We start from the raw sequence: 17,093 nt of genomic DNA on the forward strand, positions 1-17,093 counted from the left end.
ATTACAGCATTAACTTGCTTGGGTGTTTTGGCATTTGGGTTTGCCATGGTCAATTTATTTTTTGTTTTTTACTACTTTTTTCCCCTTTTCTTTTCTTTTTTTTCGTGTATGTGTTTGTCTTGCTGTCGATCATCCCTCTCGAGGGATTTGACCAGGTTGGAAAGATAGATAATTTACAGTATTTGGGTTATCGTTTTTGCTCCAACATTTTGGTGTCAATATTTTTTTTTTAAATCCCATGTGTCATGTTTTTATTTTATTCAACACTAATATGTTCAACATTAAGAAATACATGGCCAGGGTTGGGTAGGGTTACTTTAACTGGATTACTTTCAATTACTTTTGGATTACTCCAATACCAAATATGCTAATAAAAAACAAAATAAACTAAATATGAATAAAATAACAAAATTTTGTGCAGGCTTGGGGAGTAACGGAATACATGGAACGGCAAAAATGATGTTGGCAAGCTGTTTGGATTTATTTTCATTTTGTTTCTGTCGCATTTTATGTTAGTTTTGCCGGAGATCAAAGCCAGGAGAGAAAGCTTAGCACGTGTTGTGAGTCATAATTGTATTCATATTTAGTTTCTTTTGTCTTTTATTAGCATATTTGGTATTGGAGTAATCCAAACGTAAATGAAAGTAATCCAGTTAAAGTAACCCTACCCAACCCTGTACATAGCTCAGGGATGCATACAATTATAATTCTAGCTTGTTTTCTTAAACAGTGCCATTTTACAGTAATTTAGTAGTAACTCTTATACTGATCAACTGAAAACTAGCTAAACTTCAAAAGATTAGCAAAACTTGAATATTGTACCTAAATTTTCAGTGTATTTTTTTTAAATTCTCAATGAACATTTTTCACAATAGGGTAGAACTCTTAAGAGTGACTTACACAACTATAACACATTTAAAATAAAAAGTAACAAGAGTAAAAGTTGAAGTTGACCTTTTCAGAAGTTGAAATCTCACCAAAATCAAATCAATCACTTCCTGTAAATGGCTTTTATGGAATTGTAGTTTTATTGGGCACATTTCATAAGGAAATACTACTGGGACGTGTAGAATTAGAACAAAATAGCAAGTAAAAATATAAATTAAGAACATTTATCTGCGTAATGAAATTAAGTTTAGTGTAGTTTATTATATATTTATAATTTCATGGTCTACACTTCTTGGGAAAGTTGATTACATTGCACTGTGGACACAAGAAAACAGCATATGTCACCCCAAAAAAGTTTTCTAAAATATAAAATAATTCATTTTATTTAGTTGAATGATTGCAAACACTTAAAGTCAGTAATTAAAGTACTTGTTTAAAATCAGGGTAGGATGTGGACATGAAATAAATAAACCAATAATTTTATTTCAGCCATTGAGTGTGTTTTTTTTTTTTTTTGTCTATCTGGCTTTCTTGGTGGGGAAAATGCGTGGATTTTTTTTCTTATTGTACATTAAACGTTTTTTTAATACAGCACTTTTGAGTTGCATTGGTCTGAAAATGCTATACCTTTGAACTTCATTTGATCCGCCCCAAGTTATCACGCACATATAACTGTAGAAAACAAGCGATTAGCAGTCTTAAGGACTACGGAGATCTCGAATACATGAATGTTGGCACATTCGAACAAATATGTTTCAATGTACTTCAACAAGTTATCAAATAATTAACTCAGGGGAATAAATAATATAATAATACAAAAATATTTCTATTCAATCTTATTTGTGCATACACATGCATCTACTTGTTCAGAAAGGCAAAGTTGTTAGTACAATAAAAAAAATAATAATAAACACATAAACAAATGCTTGTTAGGTCTATCACCTTATATGTCTAAATAAAAAACACAAAATAAGACAAGCAACTTTAATTTTTAGCTCATAAGATGAAGTCAGTTCTAAGCCTGATTCTAATCCGACCAAAACTTCAACAACTCCTTTTTTTCACAGAATTGTTGGGGAAAGGAAGGGACGCACCATTGTTTACTGGGGAACATCAAGCAAAGTTTATGTTTGAACAGCTTACCTCCCCTAATAAAATCTTTAAAGCAAGGAAAGTAGTACATAAACGAAAGTTTCTCTATAATACTCAGTATTTGTAGTTAATACATTTTAAATTTACAACAATCCTATAGGCTTGCTTGAAAGGAAAGCAAAAAGCTGTTGAATTAAAGCACACAGAAATACAGTAGTAAAATGTCTTTATTCCACAGGAAAGCATTGTTATGCAAGAACACGAGACAACATTTTCAATTTTAAAGCATCTAAAACACTTAAATACAAAAATAATACAACTGTAAAAAAATGCAAAAAAGAAAAAATGATTGTAGTCACCTTTATACACACGTTTACTGCATTCAAAAACTTTTGCAGCATTTCAAGTCTGACTTGTCCATTCCCGATGGTGAATTAAAAGATAATACTGAGGGAGGGTTGAATGATATTTTGTGATATGGTGGCAGACATAACCCAAGTTTGGTCAATTGTAATCTGAGATCATGTGAGACTAAATGGGCATGTAAATACAGCCCAGGAACAACTAGAAATTCAACCAACATTTTTTCAATATTTAATTTGTCGATGAGCCTTATCAGTTTTTTAAAATTCAAATCCCTGTATTCAAAAACAGAACTTGGTTTCAAAAATACGATGCAGAAAATAAATTCGTTATAATTAAAGCTGCCAATGGTTAAACTTTAACCTCTGGTTAAAGTCAAGTTGGACAATAAAAACTGGCAAATGTTTACCAAAGATGTTAACAAGCAGATAATCGTGCTCATAACATTAGCAATCACTTACTAATTTCAGTAAAATCTCCCCCCCCAAAAAGTCCTCTATACTTCATCCAGAGGAGACTGTTTTCCATAAATGTATATGAAAATGTTTTTTTTTTCTCCTACTAGTCACTTTCATTTGGTTTTAAAATGTATTTTGAGGAAGACACAAAATGTTCAATTTCAAAAATCTTTTATGCTGTGGATGACTATTTTCTGATCGTACGAGACATGCGCAGTTTAATCAATAACTGCATTGATAACCATGGCGAGTACAAATACCTTAAAACATGGTATCAGCCCTTTACCGATAGCTTAGTATCCATAGTTACTCACGCATCCCTAATATTTACTCTTGAGAACCTGAAATTCTAGAGGGACCTATCTTAAAAGATGAATTATTAAAAAAAAGTTTGTTGATAAATTGGTTAATTTTTGCACCTCTAGTTAAGTTGTAATTAAGTCATTAGTAGTAGTAAACAAAACTTCTATCTATTTAACATGGTTATGTGGCTTATCCAGCAAACAAAACGGTTCAACACGGACTTGGTCCTGTCACTAATTTACATTGACAATTAATTACAATGTAATTCACCTTGGTCATCCTGGAAGGGGGATACCACTTGTGAGGGCCCTTCTCAATGTTTCTCTTTTTCCTCACGCTGAGGTTTTGAGTTGTTCCTTGCCCGCATGTTGGTTTAAGATCAGTTAATTGTGTCATTGTAATCCTGTGCAGTCCTTTTGAGACATTTTTGTGATTAAGGACTATATAAATGCATTTGACTTGACTTGACATTATTTTACAGTGGTGGTTCACGTTCTTCATACAATTAGCTAACATTGACTCTGGGTCAAAAACACATGAAGGTAATAGTGATGAAAAGTAACTGGACCCTGTCAGTACTTGTTTTATGAATTCATGATCATGACAAAACAATAATATCCTAACTATTGATGTTTTAAGTCAGGGGTCTCCAACCTTTTTGAAACTGAGAGCTACCTTTTTGTGTAAAGAGCTACCAGTTTGATATGCATTTCTGATTGAAAATCAATTTAGCAGGTTGTAGATGCCTTTTTTTAAGTGGTGTTAGGGTGGCTATGGACACAGGGTGTTGTGATGAGTCTAGTGCAGTAGTGCAATAACTAGAGGAAAGATGTATGTTTACTTGCCACCAGCTTGCAACTGTCACTTAGTTTGCTGCTTGCTGCCGCATGTTAGCTCATAGTTGTGAAGGGGGAAGCTACTCTGTGTGTGGATCTTCTCCTGCCAGTACACAGCCTCTCCATCAAAAAGACTCCTGCCAGGCCTCCAGGGTAATTGACAGAGGATTCCGGAGCTGCAGTGATCCCTAGAAGTCAGCTGCATAGGCCCACATAGTGGAAACGCCTTGGCACTGACTAGCCACTGCCCCACTACCTTTAGGGTACGTCTAGTGAGACAAAGACGAGCGGAGCACACCATTAGAGAGAGATACAGTAATGGATCAAACAGGTATCGGTATCTTTTGGCAGACTTAGGAGGTGAATCTTTCAAAACGAAGATCTTAGACTCCACACAGACATTGTGGTTTATCTGGCTGGTTATAACAACCCTCCTCTACAGCTGCAAAGCATGGACCCTTATGCAGGCTCCATATCTGGATGCTTGAGGCCTTCCATATCAAGTGCTAACAATGCATCTTTGGGATAACCTGGATGGACAGAGTCCCTCACACTCAAATATTCTTAAAAACCAACAGGACCGGTGTAAAGGCTGTTGTCACCCAGCACCAATTTCGCTGGCTAGGCCATGTAGTCGGGATGCCAGAAGAGCTCCTTCTGCGTAAAGTTCTTTATGGCCAGCTAAATTTTAGCCATCACAACGCTCTACAGACCAGGTGAAGACTGTCATGAAAAAATGTGGCCTCAACCCAATCGAGCTGGAAAATGCTGCAGCTCAACGCACCCTTTGGTGGCAACTCCTCTAACAAGGAATATAGAAACTATAGAAAGACTGAGGTGACCAATGGACCAGGAAACATTCAAGGAGACATGAAGCCAGTGCCACAGCCATACCCCAAGTCAATGTCATCACTTGTTCTGCGTGTGGCAAGCAGTGTAGATCACAGATTGGGCTAAACAGTCAAGTGAAGTGGACTCACAAGAAATAAAGATGAATTGGCGTCTTCGGACACGTTAATGTAACGTAACGCTTTAAAAAGGTAAGTATGTGAAGTTGTATGTATGGGAATCTTGTAAAGAGTTTGGTGGGATAAAGGCCACCGTAGCTCCACAGAAGGGAGGCCTGTAAAGTGTTTCACTTTAACTCCTGATTCACTTTTGTTCATAAAGAGGCCCGTTTTAACAACAGAAAAAAATGATTACTAAACATTTAAGAATCCTTGGTGAGTGCAGTGAGGTATGTTTGTCTTTGTTTTGTCGTAACATTGTTTCATTCTAACATTGTTACTTTGTATCAGTGTGCATGGAACACTTTAAATGAATGAACACTAGTTTGATGTTTTAATATAGATTCACATAACATGAATATTGTACTGTGAAGACTGTATGGCGACTTGTTTGTTTTACGTTTGCATAACCTGACCCAGAGTTTTTGCAGTGATATAGTGAAAACAAGGATTTTGCTGCGACCAAACTTAAAGACACTTTATGCATTAGTTGAGACCCTCTTTAGGTATCAAAGGGATGCTACAAAGACAATTGATAGTCCCTATGACATAATAGATATCCGGGCAATCAGAGTAAAGCGGCCATATCGGATGGGTGTAAGTTTACCTCATCATTGTTGTGATTGACAATCGAAATATGGCGATCAAATCTAATTTGGCTGAAATGTTGCAGGCTAGGTTACGACAACAAATGTTCACTGGTGTACAAACAGGATAGAAAAGCGCTAAAGAAAAGCATGTGGTGTAGGGGTTAGGGTTTGAATAAGGTAAGCGGGGCACCATCATCGGCGAGGCGTTTTAGCGTGCCCGGGCCATCCCGGGGTTGCATTGTGTTAATGCGATGCCTATCTCTGCACTTCACTCACCGGATAGGGGTACACTCTTTTTGGCCAGGCTTTCAGGGACACTCAGGGCTTTTTTGGAGCTCATTTAGACCTGAAACGGCTCAAAATTTCTACCTAGGGTTTATGGAGCACGCCAACTCGGGCGCATTGCATGTGAGGTTCTCACTCTGGCCTCCACTCACCAAGTAACACTACTTACAAATAAATGGAAAAGTAAAAAAAACAACTCCTTACACGTTCCTCTTTCATTTAAACATCCAAAATTAGTGTAGACCAGTGACAATATCAAACTGCGTATGGTGGACCCATTCGATATGTTGACTCTACATTTGGGGATGCACGTGACATCACTATCCATTCTTATTGTTATTTTCAGAACCAGGCTGCGGACTATTCAGGTGTTCTTAGAGAGCTTCTTGGAGTCCGTGGGCACCACATTGGTGACCCCTGCTCAAATTCCACCTGCTAAGATTGAGCAAAAAAAAACAAAAAAACTCTTTAATCAGTCCTCACTTTTTTTCTCACAGTGTCACACTTGACTCATATAGTGAGTGCCATTGTCTACAACCCAATGTCCTTGAGAATCATCCACAGGTAATTGGAGAGCTCTTCTTTGGACAGCCTGCAAGCAACACACAAAGTTAATTGGTGTGAAAAATAAAATGTGCAGATATTATAGGTGTTTCCGAACAGGTTTTTAAATCATCAATTAATAAAACTTGAGTTCCTTCCCTTAATTGAGCAAATAAGTTGCAAAATACACCACATGCAAGGGGACTCTAAAAATGTAGGCTAAAAGTTGACCAAGCTAGCTTGTTTGTTCTAGAGCTGTGACATCATTGCAGTGTTCCTTGGTTTGTTTATTCCTGGCCGTCTTTGCATTTAGAGCCATAACCATTGCCCCTTTTGGTCGTTGGTTCCCAGTTAACCTGGATTCTCACCGCAGGTTTTTTGATCGGCTAGCCTGGCGTTAACAACAGATTTGTGTGTCACTTAAGTTTGTGTAATCCCAACCCGCGTCATGTTTGTCACTGTATCTGTTGCCGCCTTTCGTTGTTTGATCCCAGTTAGCCTGCATCCACCTGCGACACAACGCCTAGCCTTTCTTAACAAAATCTACCAAAACTAAGCCTCAAACACTTGTAACCTATTTGACTAATTAGCACGTAAAACAATATGGCGACTGGCTTGCTAGGGTGCTGGTGTTCCTCTGATGACGTCACAGCTCATGATGTTAAAGACGAGAAAGGCTGTCTTAAATATAGTACATATATAGATGAAAAAAACATGTATTATTTCCTCACATTCAACATTTGGGAATTTGGGATTACCATTAACCAATAAAAAAGTTTTCCCCACCTGCTCTGGGCACTTGTGATTTTGTAGCCGGATTGCCTCCAACGCCGCCAAGTTTTTTACCCTGACCGCTCCCTGCCTGTCAAGGGAGCGCGATCTTGGTGCTCGGAGCTGATTGCGCCGGTGCCACGATGTTAGTTGTTCGTTCACTATGTGCCGTGGGAGGCAATTGGAGCGGTACTGTGGATGGTCCCATTGTGCCGGGGTAGGGGAGTTTCTGCTACCTGGGGCCACATGCCTCGGTGTTCTCTGCCCGGGCACAGGAACATCAATATAACGGAAATCATATCTGCTGGGGGTGGGGCAAGGAGATCGATGGGTGTAATAGCTCCAAGGCATATCCACATATGGTGAGTAGACCACGTCTTCATTGTAATAGGTTTTTTGGACATCAGGGTTGGCCTGGTGTCCGGGACTCTGGTAAAACTCAGCATTGGAGGCAAGTTGAGGTCCGAATGGAACAGAGAGTGGGGAGGCAGCCTGGTAGTGTTTGGGCAAATCGCAAGTCAGATCCTGACAGGGGGAGCTGCTATAAGATGCAAACGAGTGCTCTGAGTTGCTGTCCTCGGAGCCTGCATGGTTGACGTCAGTAAAAATGAGCGGAAGGGCTTCCGAAGGCGTTTTGCCGTAATCAGTCAGTCGCCTTCTTGCACTTCTGGTGCGACCGCGGTCCTTTCCCTGGCTGAGTGGGGATTCAGGGTTGGATATCCTGTACGTAAAAAAATTGTAAAATTAGTTTGAACCAAGCACAAACTAAATCAGGTTTATAACCGGATTACTTTATTAGTTATGAATATAACCGGTAGGATGTAGGGTACTCCCCTGCTACAAACAAGTAAGAACCCACAATTAATTCACAAGACCTTTCCTTTTGCACACAAGAGCACGCTACACCAGAGCTCACGGTCAGACATTCCCTTCAGCTATACACGTAGTGACCAGATTAGCCTACTGTATAATCAAGTTTTGAACCCACAAAGTGTTCTTTTGTAATCAAAAGATTAATTATTGGGTGTGTATGTATGCCGTTATGATTCATGCCTGAGATTCATTTAGTTGCGTGGCCAAATTACATCTGGCCTATTAAAATCAGGCTTTATTTTGAAACGCGTCAACAGGTATAAGTCCTCTATATTTGCGCGAAATCTTTAAACAAAGAGTGCCATCTTGAGGAATCAATCAAACCACGCTGCATTATTTATTTGTGTGTCTATATTTTTCCCTTGGATTGATCAATCGTAAATTTACATGAACTGCAAAATTAATAATGTAAAGCTTAAATACAATATGTTTTGAGGAGTGCTTCCTTTAGAGAAAAATTACACTGTACTTCAGGGACTAATTCCGGTGGGGATCTTGAGCACCACCAGCTGACTGACTCGGTAACCAATGAATTCAAGTCTATACCAAATAAATCTAAAGCAATTATCCATACAGAGATTACAAAAATGATGCTCAGTAAATGAAATTCATTACGAGATTTAGTCGCAATGCAAGAAAAATATTAGATTTTTGTTCAGCACAAAGATAATGATCCATCACTGAGAACAATAGAAATAGGCTGTTGTATATTGTTAAGAAGCTGAAATGCTATTGATTTTGAGAATTTTGGTCCACATGTTTTAGAATTAATCAGTTATGAAAATATTGGGCCAGTAATTTGATAAACAATTTGTTATCGAGTAATCAGTTGTTTCAACTTATCTTTTTACCTTGTATCCAGGTTAACACCTCAAAATGTGGTTGACTTAAACCTCTTATAACCGGGCGATGTGTTTGTATTAACAATTTTTAAAAAAACACTCAAACTCACGTATTGAAGTGCCTCGGATTACTTTTTAAGGCAAGTCTAGATGTTTTAGTAAGCTTTTCCATTTTTCTTTGCATTAGAATTATACAGGTTTTGTGACTAGTATGTAGAATTGTTCATAATTTACTTCACAGTGTAATTTTTGTAGTCAAAGCCACATTCCGGGTTGAAAATGTTGTTCTTACTTCTGCAATCACATTATTATTTAATCATCAATTTCACTCTCAAGAATAATCAATTGAAGTACAAGGTCATATTAATCATAGCAAAGATTTAGGAGAAAACACTTCATTAGTCTCATTTTGCACACACAAAAAAAATAAATCATTATTGGCTGTATTTATTTTACAGTAATCAAATTTTGTACCTGAGAGAGAGCTGCCGGTGCACACGAGTCTCTGGCGTAGAAGGTGTGCTATTAGACTTTGTTCGGCTTAGTTTCAAATGGGACACTTGCTGTGGTAGAGCTACCAAGCAAGCCTCCAGCGGTGGTAGTAACTCGGTTTTGGCTGGACTGGAAAAAAATTCACATCATATTTCGTCTTCCAAAATATATACTAATATACCGTATCTTCTGCACTATTAGGCGCACCGGGTTATGAGGAGCACACACCCAAAATAGTCTTTTGTCATATATTTTCCTTACATAAGGCGCACCGGATTATATGAAAAAAAACAAAAACAAACCCAGAATTGATTTGAAAAGGCAAAAATACATGAACTATCATATAAATCAGCATTTTTAAATGCGGTAATCATTTGTGTCTAACTTGCACTTATGTATAACGTGCACCCCCCATTTTTGATGCAAAATCAGTATCAATTTTTTTTTCACTTTTTTCTATGCTCAAACTAAGCGTTGCAAGTGACAAATATGTGCGTCAATGATTAAAATAATTTTTTGACAACGTAAACTACAATGTATTTATTTTATGTTCTTTAATGTTGGATCATCATTAGATGCACAAGGGTCATGCTTTTTTGTGTTTACTTATATCTTTCAGTACACCATTCTGTTTTCTCAGATCTCTAACACAATCTTTGGTACTGTGAATGTGAATAGTTTGATAATGAGATAAAATGTAGTGCCTTTTCCGTGTGTTTTCCATATCACTTTTAACCGAGTGCTTAGTATTTGGCGCTCCAACCGCAGCAAATTGAATTCGATTCCCGTTGCCTCCGATGTTTTGCGATTGAGGTCAGCGATATTTTTCGATTGATATATACTACCGTAAAAAGTGCACCAAAACTTTTAGTTCTTTTTTAGGTAAAAAATGTGTGTTATACACGAATAAACAGTACCTATAAGTAGAGAAACATGCGTTTAATTTAGATAACATGAGACTACCTAAAAGGAGCTGACATAATTTACCATCTTGTGAATTTCCCTGCGGGGATGAATAAAGTATCTATCTATCTTGCCGCTACGGACACACAAAATCCTCAAAAAGAGTCAAAAAATGATGCCTTTTTTTCACTTTGAGTCAGTTTAGTTTGTATTCATCCTTGTGCTATTTAGAACTAATTTTCAGATGAACTAAACCATACACCGACATCTAATGGTCAGATCATACACACTACACTGTCCTTTTATGGACCTTACAGTTTAGTCAATTTACATGTTCCCATGGTCATCATACCTGGCTTTGCCAGAAGAACGTGATTTCTTGGTTTTCTGGTACGGTTGGTCAAGGCTCGTCTCTGACCACGGTGAATGCTGAATAGGAGGTGGGTCGTATACAGGGCTGGAGGTAAAACTCATGGAAGAATCCAAGCTGGGATGAGGGGACGATCTAGGTGTCATTTGCAGGTTTTGTGGACCCAAGGACGGTGATCGGTAAGAGCCGTCTAGTTGGGATGTAGTGAGAGGCTGCGATAAATCAGTTCCTCCTGAGGACGGTTTTGAAGACTCAGTATGTGCTTCTGATGAGAAAAATTAAACATTTAAGCAATAAACATATGCATAGATTGCGATTTGTACTCTTTGTGCATTACCTTCATCTTGAACCACTGAATCAGACAAAGAGCTGTCGTCAGACACAGCCAGATCTGACATAAAAGATAAAATATATTTTTATTACTCTTGTGACTTTCTGCATGATTTTGTTAGTTTTTTTGTTGAATTCCCAGACTACAATGATGTCTTCTATGTGTATTTATTGGCATGAACGAATGACATTGTGGGCATTGGGCAACAGCGCAAGAAAAAAACAATTAAAAATGTTTTGTTCTACTGGCAGATCATTTTACTTTATTGTTTTGTTATTCAACAATATGTCTTTACATTGTTTTTCTAGTAAAAGTTAAAATGCACTAAAGGATATGAAAAGGTGGATGACATTATCAATTTTAAGTTTATTTTATTGAAAATTAAATCCTAAAATAAGCATAAGCACAAAAACAAAGTAACACAGAACAATTAATATTGAAATCCCTGTACAATATAAAGGTCCTTCTAAAATAAATTATCTTTTTGTGATAAAGTTCATTATTTTCTGCTATGTACTGATTAACATTAGACTTCAATATGTTTAAGATTCATTATACACAACTGAAGTAGTTCAAGCCTTTTAGTATTTTAACATTGATGATTTTGGCAAAAAAGTAAGGAAAGAACAAAAATTCCCATCTCGTCCGATCAATAAAAAAAGTTTTTTTAGTAAAGGTGTTCTTCATTATCCCACAGATTTAGGTCAGGGGAGTTGCCAGGCTAATTGAGCACAGTAACACTAGGTCAGTAAACCATTTACTAGTGGTTTTGGCACTGTGAACAGGTGCCAGGTCGTGTTTAAAAAATGAAGTCTTCATCTTCATAAAGCTTTTGGAAGCAGATGGAAGCGTGAAGTGCTCCAAAATCTTCTGATAGCAAGCTGCATTGACCCTGCCCTTGATAAAACCCAGCGCACCAAACACCAGCAGCTGATATGGGGGCCCAAGCCGTCACTGACTGTGAGTACTTGACACTGGACTTCAAGCATTTTGCCATTTCCTTTTCCCCAGTCTTCCTCCAGACTCTGACGCCTTCATTTCCGAAGGACATGCAAAATTTGCTTCCATCTAGAAAAAAAAGTGCTTTGCTCCTCTAGGCATCAGTCCAGTGTTGCTTCTCTGTCGCCCAGGTCAGCCGTTTCTGCCGCTGTTTTTCGTTCAAAAATGTCTTGACATGGGGAATGCAGCACCAGTGGCCCATTTCTTGCACACACCTGTGCACCGTCGCTCTGGATGCTTCTACTCCACACTCAGTCCACTGCTTCCTCTGGTCCCGCAAGGTCTGGAATCAGCCGTTCTCCATAGTTTTCCTCAGGATCCGGTCACCTATTTTGGTTGTGCAGCTCTTTCTGCTAGACTTTTCCCACAGAATTCCCGCCGAGGTGCTTCGAAACAGCACTTTGGGAACAGCTTATTTGCTCAGAGATTGCTTTTTGTGTCTTACCCTCTTGCTCGAAGGTGTCGATGGTGGCCTTCTGGACAGCAGTAAAGTCAGCAGTCAAACTGGGAGTTCTTTAACAGCCTCAGGAATCATTTGACGGTGAGTGGAGTTAACTCGTTTACTCAGACGATTAGGTCAGTAACTTGTTTAGAGCAACTTTTCATGATATGCATTTCTTGAGATACGAATTTTGTGTTTCCATGAGGCACATGCCAAAATAGTTGATATTATTATTTTTTTTAATCTAAAATACAGTAAACTCGGTTAATCCGGATTCGGTTAATCTGGATTCGGTTTATCCGGATCTTAGTGAAATCTGGATAAAAAGTTTCGTCCGGATGATTTCTAATGTATTTCCCACAAAGAATTCATGCATATTACAGATTTTTTAATCCCAATCTTTGGCTATTCGAGATCAAAATCCTAATCATTTTTATCCATTCCTATGCATTTTTCCATGTCTATTCTAGAGTCGCATTCCAAGTCGACTTCCAGTCTTTGACGTCTTCCCGGAGGGGGCTGGATGACGCAACTTTCCCGGAAAGTGTATGCCATCCTTTGGTCCATAGACAAACAAATTCCCTATTTGTTTGTCTTCGTGGGACGTCTACCCGCTTATCACTGACTACCTCATTGTGCTACGATTCAAGTTGTAGTCCATGTGTGCAAAATGACACTGAAGGAGACTACGCTGAGTGTCACATCATGGCGTCAGTGAAGAAAAGGAGTAAAGAGGACCGGACATTAGAAGAAAAATTAAAGATCGTGGCTTATTTTAACATGAAACCTCAAACATTATCACCTATTTTAAAAAAATGCGGTATGCATGTTTCATTAATAATATTAGTAGTGGGTTTACATAATTCACGGACGGAACACTGTTGTTGAGTACAGTAGAGTTCCAGTGGTACAGGTTAGGAAGTTGTGTTGTCCCTTCTTCCGGCTAGAGATATAGCAACGTGCTATTGTTATTGTGTCCTGTTTTCAAGAGCTATACCAATAAAGCTCCCGTTTGCTCCGACATTTATTACTCCGCCTCAGACTCCTGTTCTTACCAGTAAAATTGTCATTTAATCTATGTGACTATAAACACGCGAATTCATGTTCAATCGAAACCAGATGAGTAATTCAGTTATCTTCTACTAAACATCATTTTGAGGTCAGAAAGTCTGGGAATCCGGACACTCGGATAATTTTCCTGGTCCATTTTAATTCGGATTAACCGAGTTTTACCATTTATGAAAGACTATTTTTTATCAATATACTTTGGAAAAGAATACATTTCATCACAAAATGCAATTTTTTTTTAGAAGGACCTTAAGATATATTGTATTTAGAGAACGATTTACGCCCCATATTTTATTGCATGCACTAAGCATATTATACATTATTCTGTCCACATGATGGTGCAATTGAGGAAATGATTCATATTGAAGCCCTCACGTGTGTGTGTGTGTGTGTGTGTGTGTGTGTGTGTTTAGCATTTCCGTGCAGGGCTTCACTGCTTTAGGAGGCCTTATTTTGCCATCACTACCGCAGACCATTTATTTTATGTGATTTAAAACATGTTATAGCTATTATAAATAAATATTTTCATTAATATTGTCAATCTCTTTTTAAATTTATTTCGCTAAGCAATTGTTCTATTGTAACTTTATAATGTATAATAATTATTAAGAAAATATGTCAAATAAGATGCTGGTGTGTTGCTGCTTTGCTATTGGTTTGTATATCGGGTCATCGAAAATGCTAATACGGTAATGGGTGAATTCCCTCCCACAACGTATTTTTCATTTTAAATTAACTTCAGAAATGCTTCTGCGAGTCGGTGATACAATACTGTATTATCTTGTACAGTATTTATTTGTTATGGGTGCAAGTGCTTGCACTGATGCTAAAGTGATAAGCAAAAACATCATAACCAAGGAAATCAAGTTTTTAATTATTAAATACAAAGAAGGAATACTAATCTCTACCATTGCTAAGTGGTATGGCTGTAACCAATCGGTGATTAGGACTATTTGGAATAAAAAGGCTATTAAATTAAGGAAATATTCTAAGGGCATGACAATCCTTGTAAGAGGAGGTTTTAAAATATGTTTCATTTTTAATCCACTGTCTCCTCTCCCTTCTGCATCCGCACGCTACTCTTCTCAAACAACTCAAATCAGGTCACAGCAAAGATAAATGAAATTTGATTTTCCCTTTACACGTTTATTTATTCAAACGCATGAATGGGTAAAGTGTAAAATGTATTTTAAAGCGCTTTGAATCTCCTCAGTTACTGGTAAAGCCCTATACATACCATTTATTTATAACCTTGTATTACATTTAGGTTCATGGTTTACTTAACCGCCTGGGTTGTCGGCGCACCACTAAGGACGCAACTCTGGACAGCTTTTTCCACTGCTAATGGTTCCTGGCCTGTTTTTGGGTCGTGGCAAAGTTGGCAGTACCTATTATATTCCACTGTGTCATTTTAATGTTACCGGGGTATGGAAGGTATAGACTAATTACATAGGTTTCACTCTGCAATTGCCCACCTCAGAAGACAATAATATCGTATCCCGCAAGTCTACCGTACCGGGGTGGTTTTGCCTTAGAGAAGCTCAAACTTACCTTGTTGTGGAATATTAAAAGCAGGAAGTGGTGAAGATCGTCCATGCTCCAACCTCAGCTGGAAAGCGGTCTCTTGCAGCTGCTTGAGTTTCTTCTCCTCTCGCCTAGACTGCTCCAAACGACTCTTCCGAACTGCCTTGCTCAGGTGGTCCTCCTCGCAAAGCTTTCGCGCCGCCTCATAGATCTTAAACTGAAGGGCCAACTCAGCATCCACAAGATTTAGGGCTGACTCCTGCAAAGACAGAGAGGGAAAACAGTTCAAAAGAGCTTAAAAGATAGACCGACACTTATTCAATCTGTGTGTGCTTTTACCTCTACTCCCCGAGGGATGCTCTGCTCATCAAGCTTAAAAGCAGCTCCTATGCGTCTCCGGATCTGTGGAGGCTTTTCTCCAGGCAGCAAAGGATAATCTCCCGAGAGCCGGCCTGTCAACTCCTTATCAAAAAAATGAAATGGAAAATCAATATTCCGAAAAAAATATCTAAACCAGAGTAAGAATCTTATTTACAGTATTTTGTGTATGGAATTATTAGTATGAACAGCAGCTCCAATGTAATGTGACTCTTAGATGTGAGTTTTAAATTAAACCATTACAAATATCTCCCCCTCATCTCACAGGTTGAGACATATACTTTCTGGAATTCTGTTGCACAACTCAGCAAATTCATTTCTCGCATCAGCCATCCAGACCAAAACAGACCAAACACATGACGTTGATACACACTTTATGATTTCATCCCTTGTAAGAACAAATCACCTTTTGCGTCACCTGCAGACAACTCTGTATTTTGCCACAGTGATGACTTGAGTTGTAAAGCGGGTGCTGATTAGGTCACCTAAACGTGTCCTAACATGAGAGCCCAGCCCAAATGTTGGCGAAAAACAATGAACACTTTGGCAAAAGCTCTTACATCGGATTTAGCGATGCAACGTCTAATCAAGTGTCAAATTGACCGCCAATTTTACTTACTATTGATTAATGTTTTAGATAGCTTTTAGATTACAAAATTCTCCAAATAACCAGATTTTAAGACTTTTAACAGAACATTTTTGAGATAGCATTTGCTTTTGTGTTAACCCCTTAAAATTCCTGTACAATTCGCCTAATATCCCAATCCAAGACGTACTCAAAGTAAATTAAATGCTGTTCTTGAACTGTTTGGAGATTGTGGAAAGTTTTGGTCTTTTTTGAAAGGTAACTGACTAAAGTTTTGTCCCAAACTAAAATAACAATCACTGCAAGCGTTACTAACAGTGAGTAATCCTAGTTAGAACACACAGAAATATAAGGTTTTAATTTTAGCCTGCAGATGAGTGTATCATGGTTATCTTGGCTGGAAAATAGGTGAGACAATAGCTTGGAGCCTCACCTGGTACCTAGTCAAATTTGATCACGATCTGAAAAACTAATGGCATTTTCAACATTTTTCTAAGGGTAGGTCTAGGTGTTTCCAAAAGTGGCATCTTGGAGACGACCAGTTTACAGCTATTAAACCTGCAACTGTGTATTTTACTTTGGCCATTTTTTCCAGACATTTTGAAAGAGTTGTAAACGTTTGACTTCTCTTCCTAGAAGTTAATAATGATTGTGCACACTTGTGCGTAATAATGGTGCGTAAAAAGAATAACAAGTGGCGTTACGCGCGTTTATTACGGGGTCTAATTTGAAGTGTAAGTCTGCTGTATCAATCTTTTCAGGATTTAATTGGCTAGCTAATGTTTCAATCATCATTTAAAATCGGTTACTACTGGCTAAAGATATCCGTAGCTAAAGGAGGCAATATTTGTTTTATCAATACAGGCCCTTAAAAGCTAATGTGGACTGTGGACCGTGAAAAAAACGCCTGATATTGGCTGAAAGTGGTGTCAATCAAAAGGTCAGAGGCTAAAACAATTGTAAAAGTCTGTTTATCTTTAAATAGGAATTTTGTGGTGAAAAAAAGACTGATCGCAACAAGGAATGTCTAATGATGCAGAAATGCTTTTAGGTGATGGTTTTAATCGGTCGGTATCATCATGTGTTTCGTTTTACAGATTAAAAAATAATTGTTAGTTTCAGTCGTAGTCTGACTATAGCGCAGTTTCA

At 38.0% G+C, this 17,093-nt stretch overlaps 1 protein-coding gene across 2 annotated transcripts in view; it reads right to left on the bottom strand.

The window, feature by feature from the left end:
* Window positions 1–2,189: 2,189 nt before the first annotated feature.
* inavab (innate immunity activator b) overlaps window positions 2,190–17,093 on the bottom strand; it is a 42,379-nt gene continuing 27,475 nt past the window's right edge. Inside the window, exons 5-11 of one of the 2 annotated variants that reach the window (XM_088338579.1) lie at window positions 15,320–15,442; window positions 15,008–15,239; window positions 10,954–11,007; window positions 10,599–10,881; window positions 9,326–9,472; window positions 7,152–7,857; window positions 2,190–6,414 (exon numbers count right to left, since the gene is read on the bottom strand). In XM_088338579.1, the coding sequence (XP_088194705.1) occupies window positions 6,322–6,414; window positions 7,152–7,857; window positions 9,326–9,472; window positions 10,599–10,881; window positions 10,954–11,007; window positions 15,008–15,239; window positions 15,320–15,442 (1,638 nt within the window). In that variant the 3' untranslated portion in view covers window positions 2,190–6,321. The remainder of the gene's footprint in view (window positions 6,415–7,151; window positions 7,858–9,325; window positions 9,473–10,598; window positions 10,882–10,953; window positions 11,008–15,007; window positions 15,240–15,319; window positions 15,443–17,093) is intronic. The other variant, XM_088338580.1, reaches the window with a different exon arrangement.

Source organism: Urocampus carinirostris, chromosome 6 (genome assembly GCF_059441175.1).
Source record: "Urocampus carinirostris isolate Australia breed hairy pipefish chromosome 6, RoL_Ucar_1.0, whole genome shotgun sequence".
Classification (NCBI taxonomy): Eukaryota; Metazoa; Chordata; class Actinopteri; order Syngnathiformes; family Syngnathidae; genus Urocampus; species Urocampus carinirostris.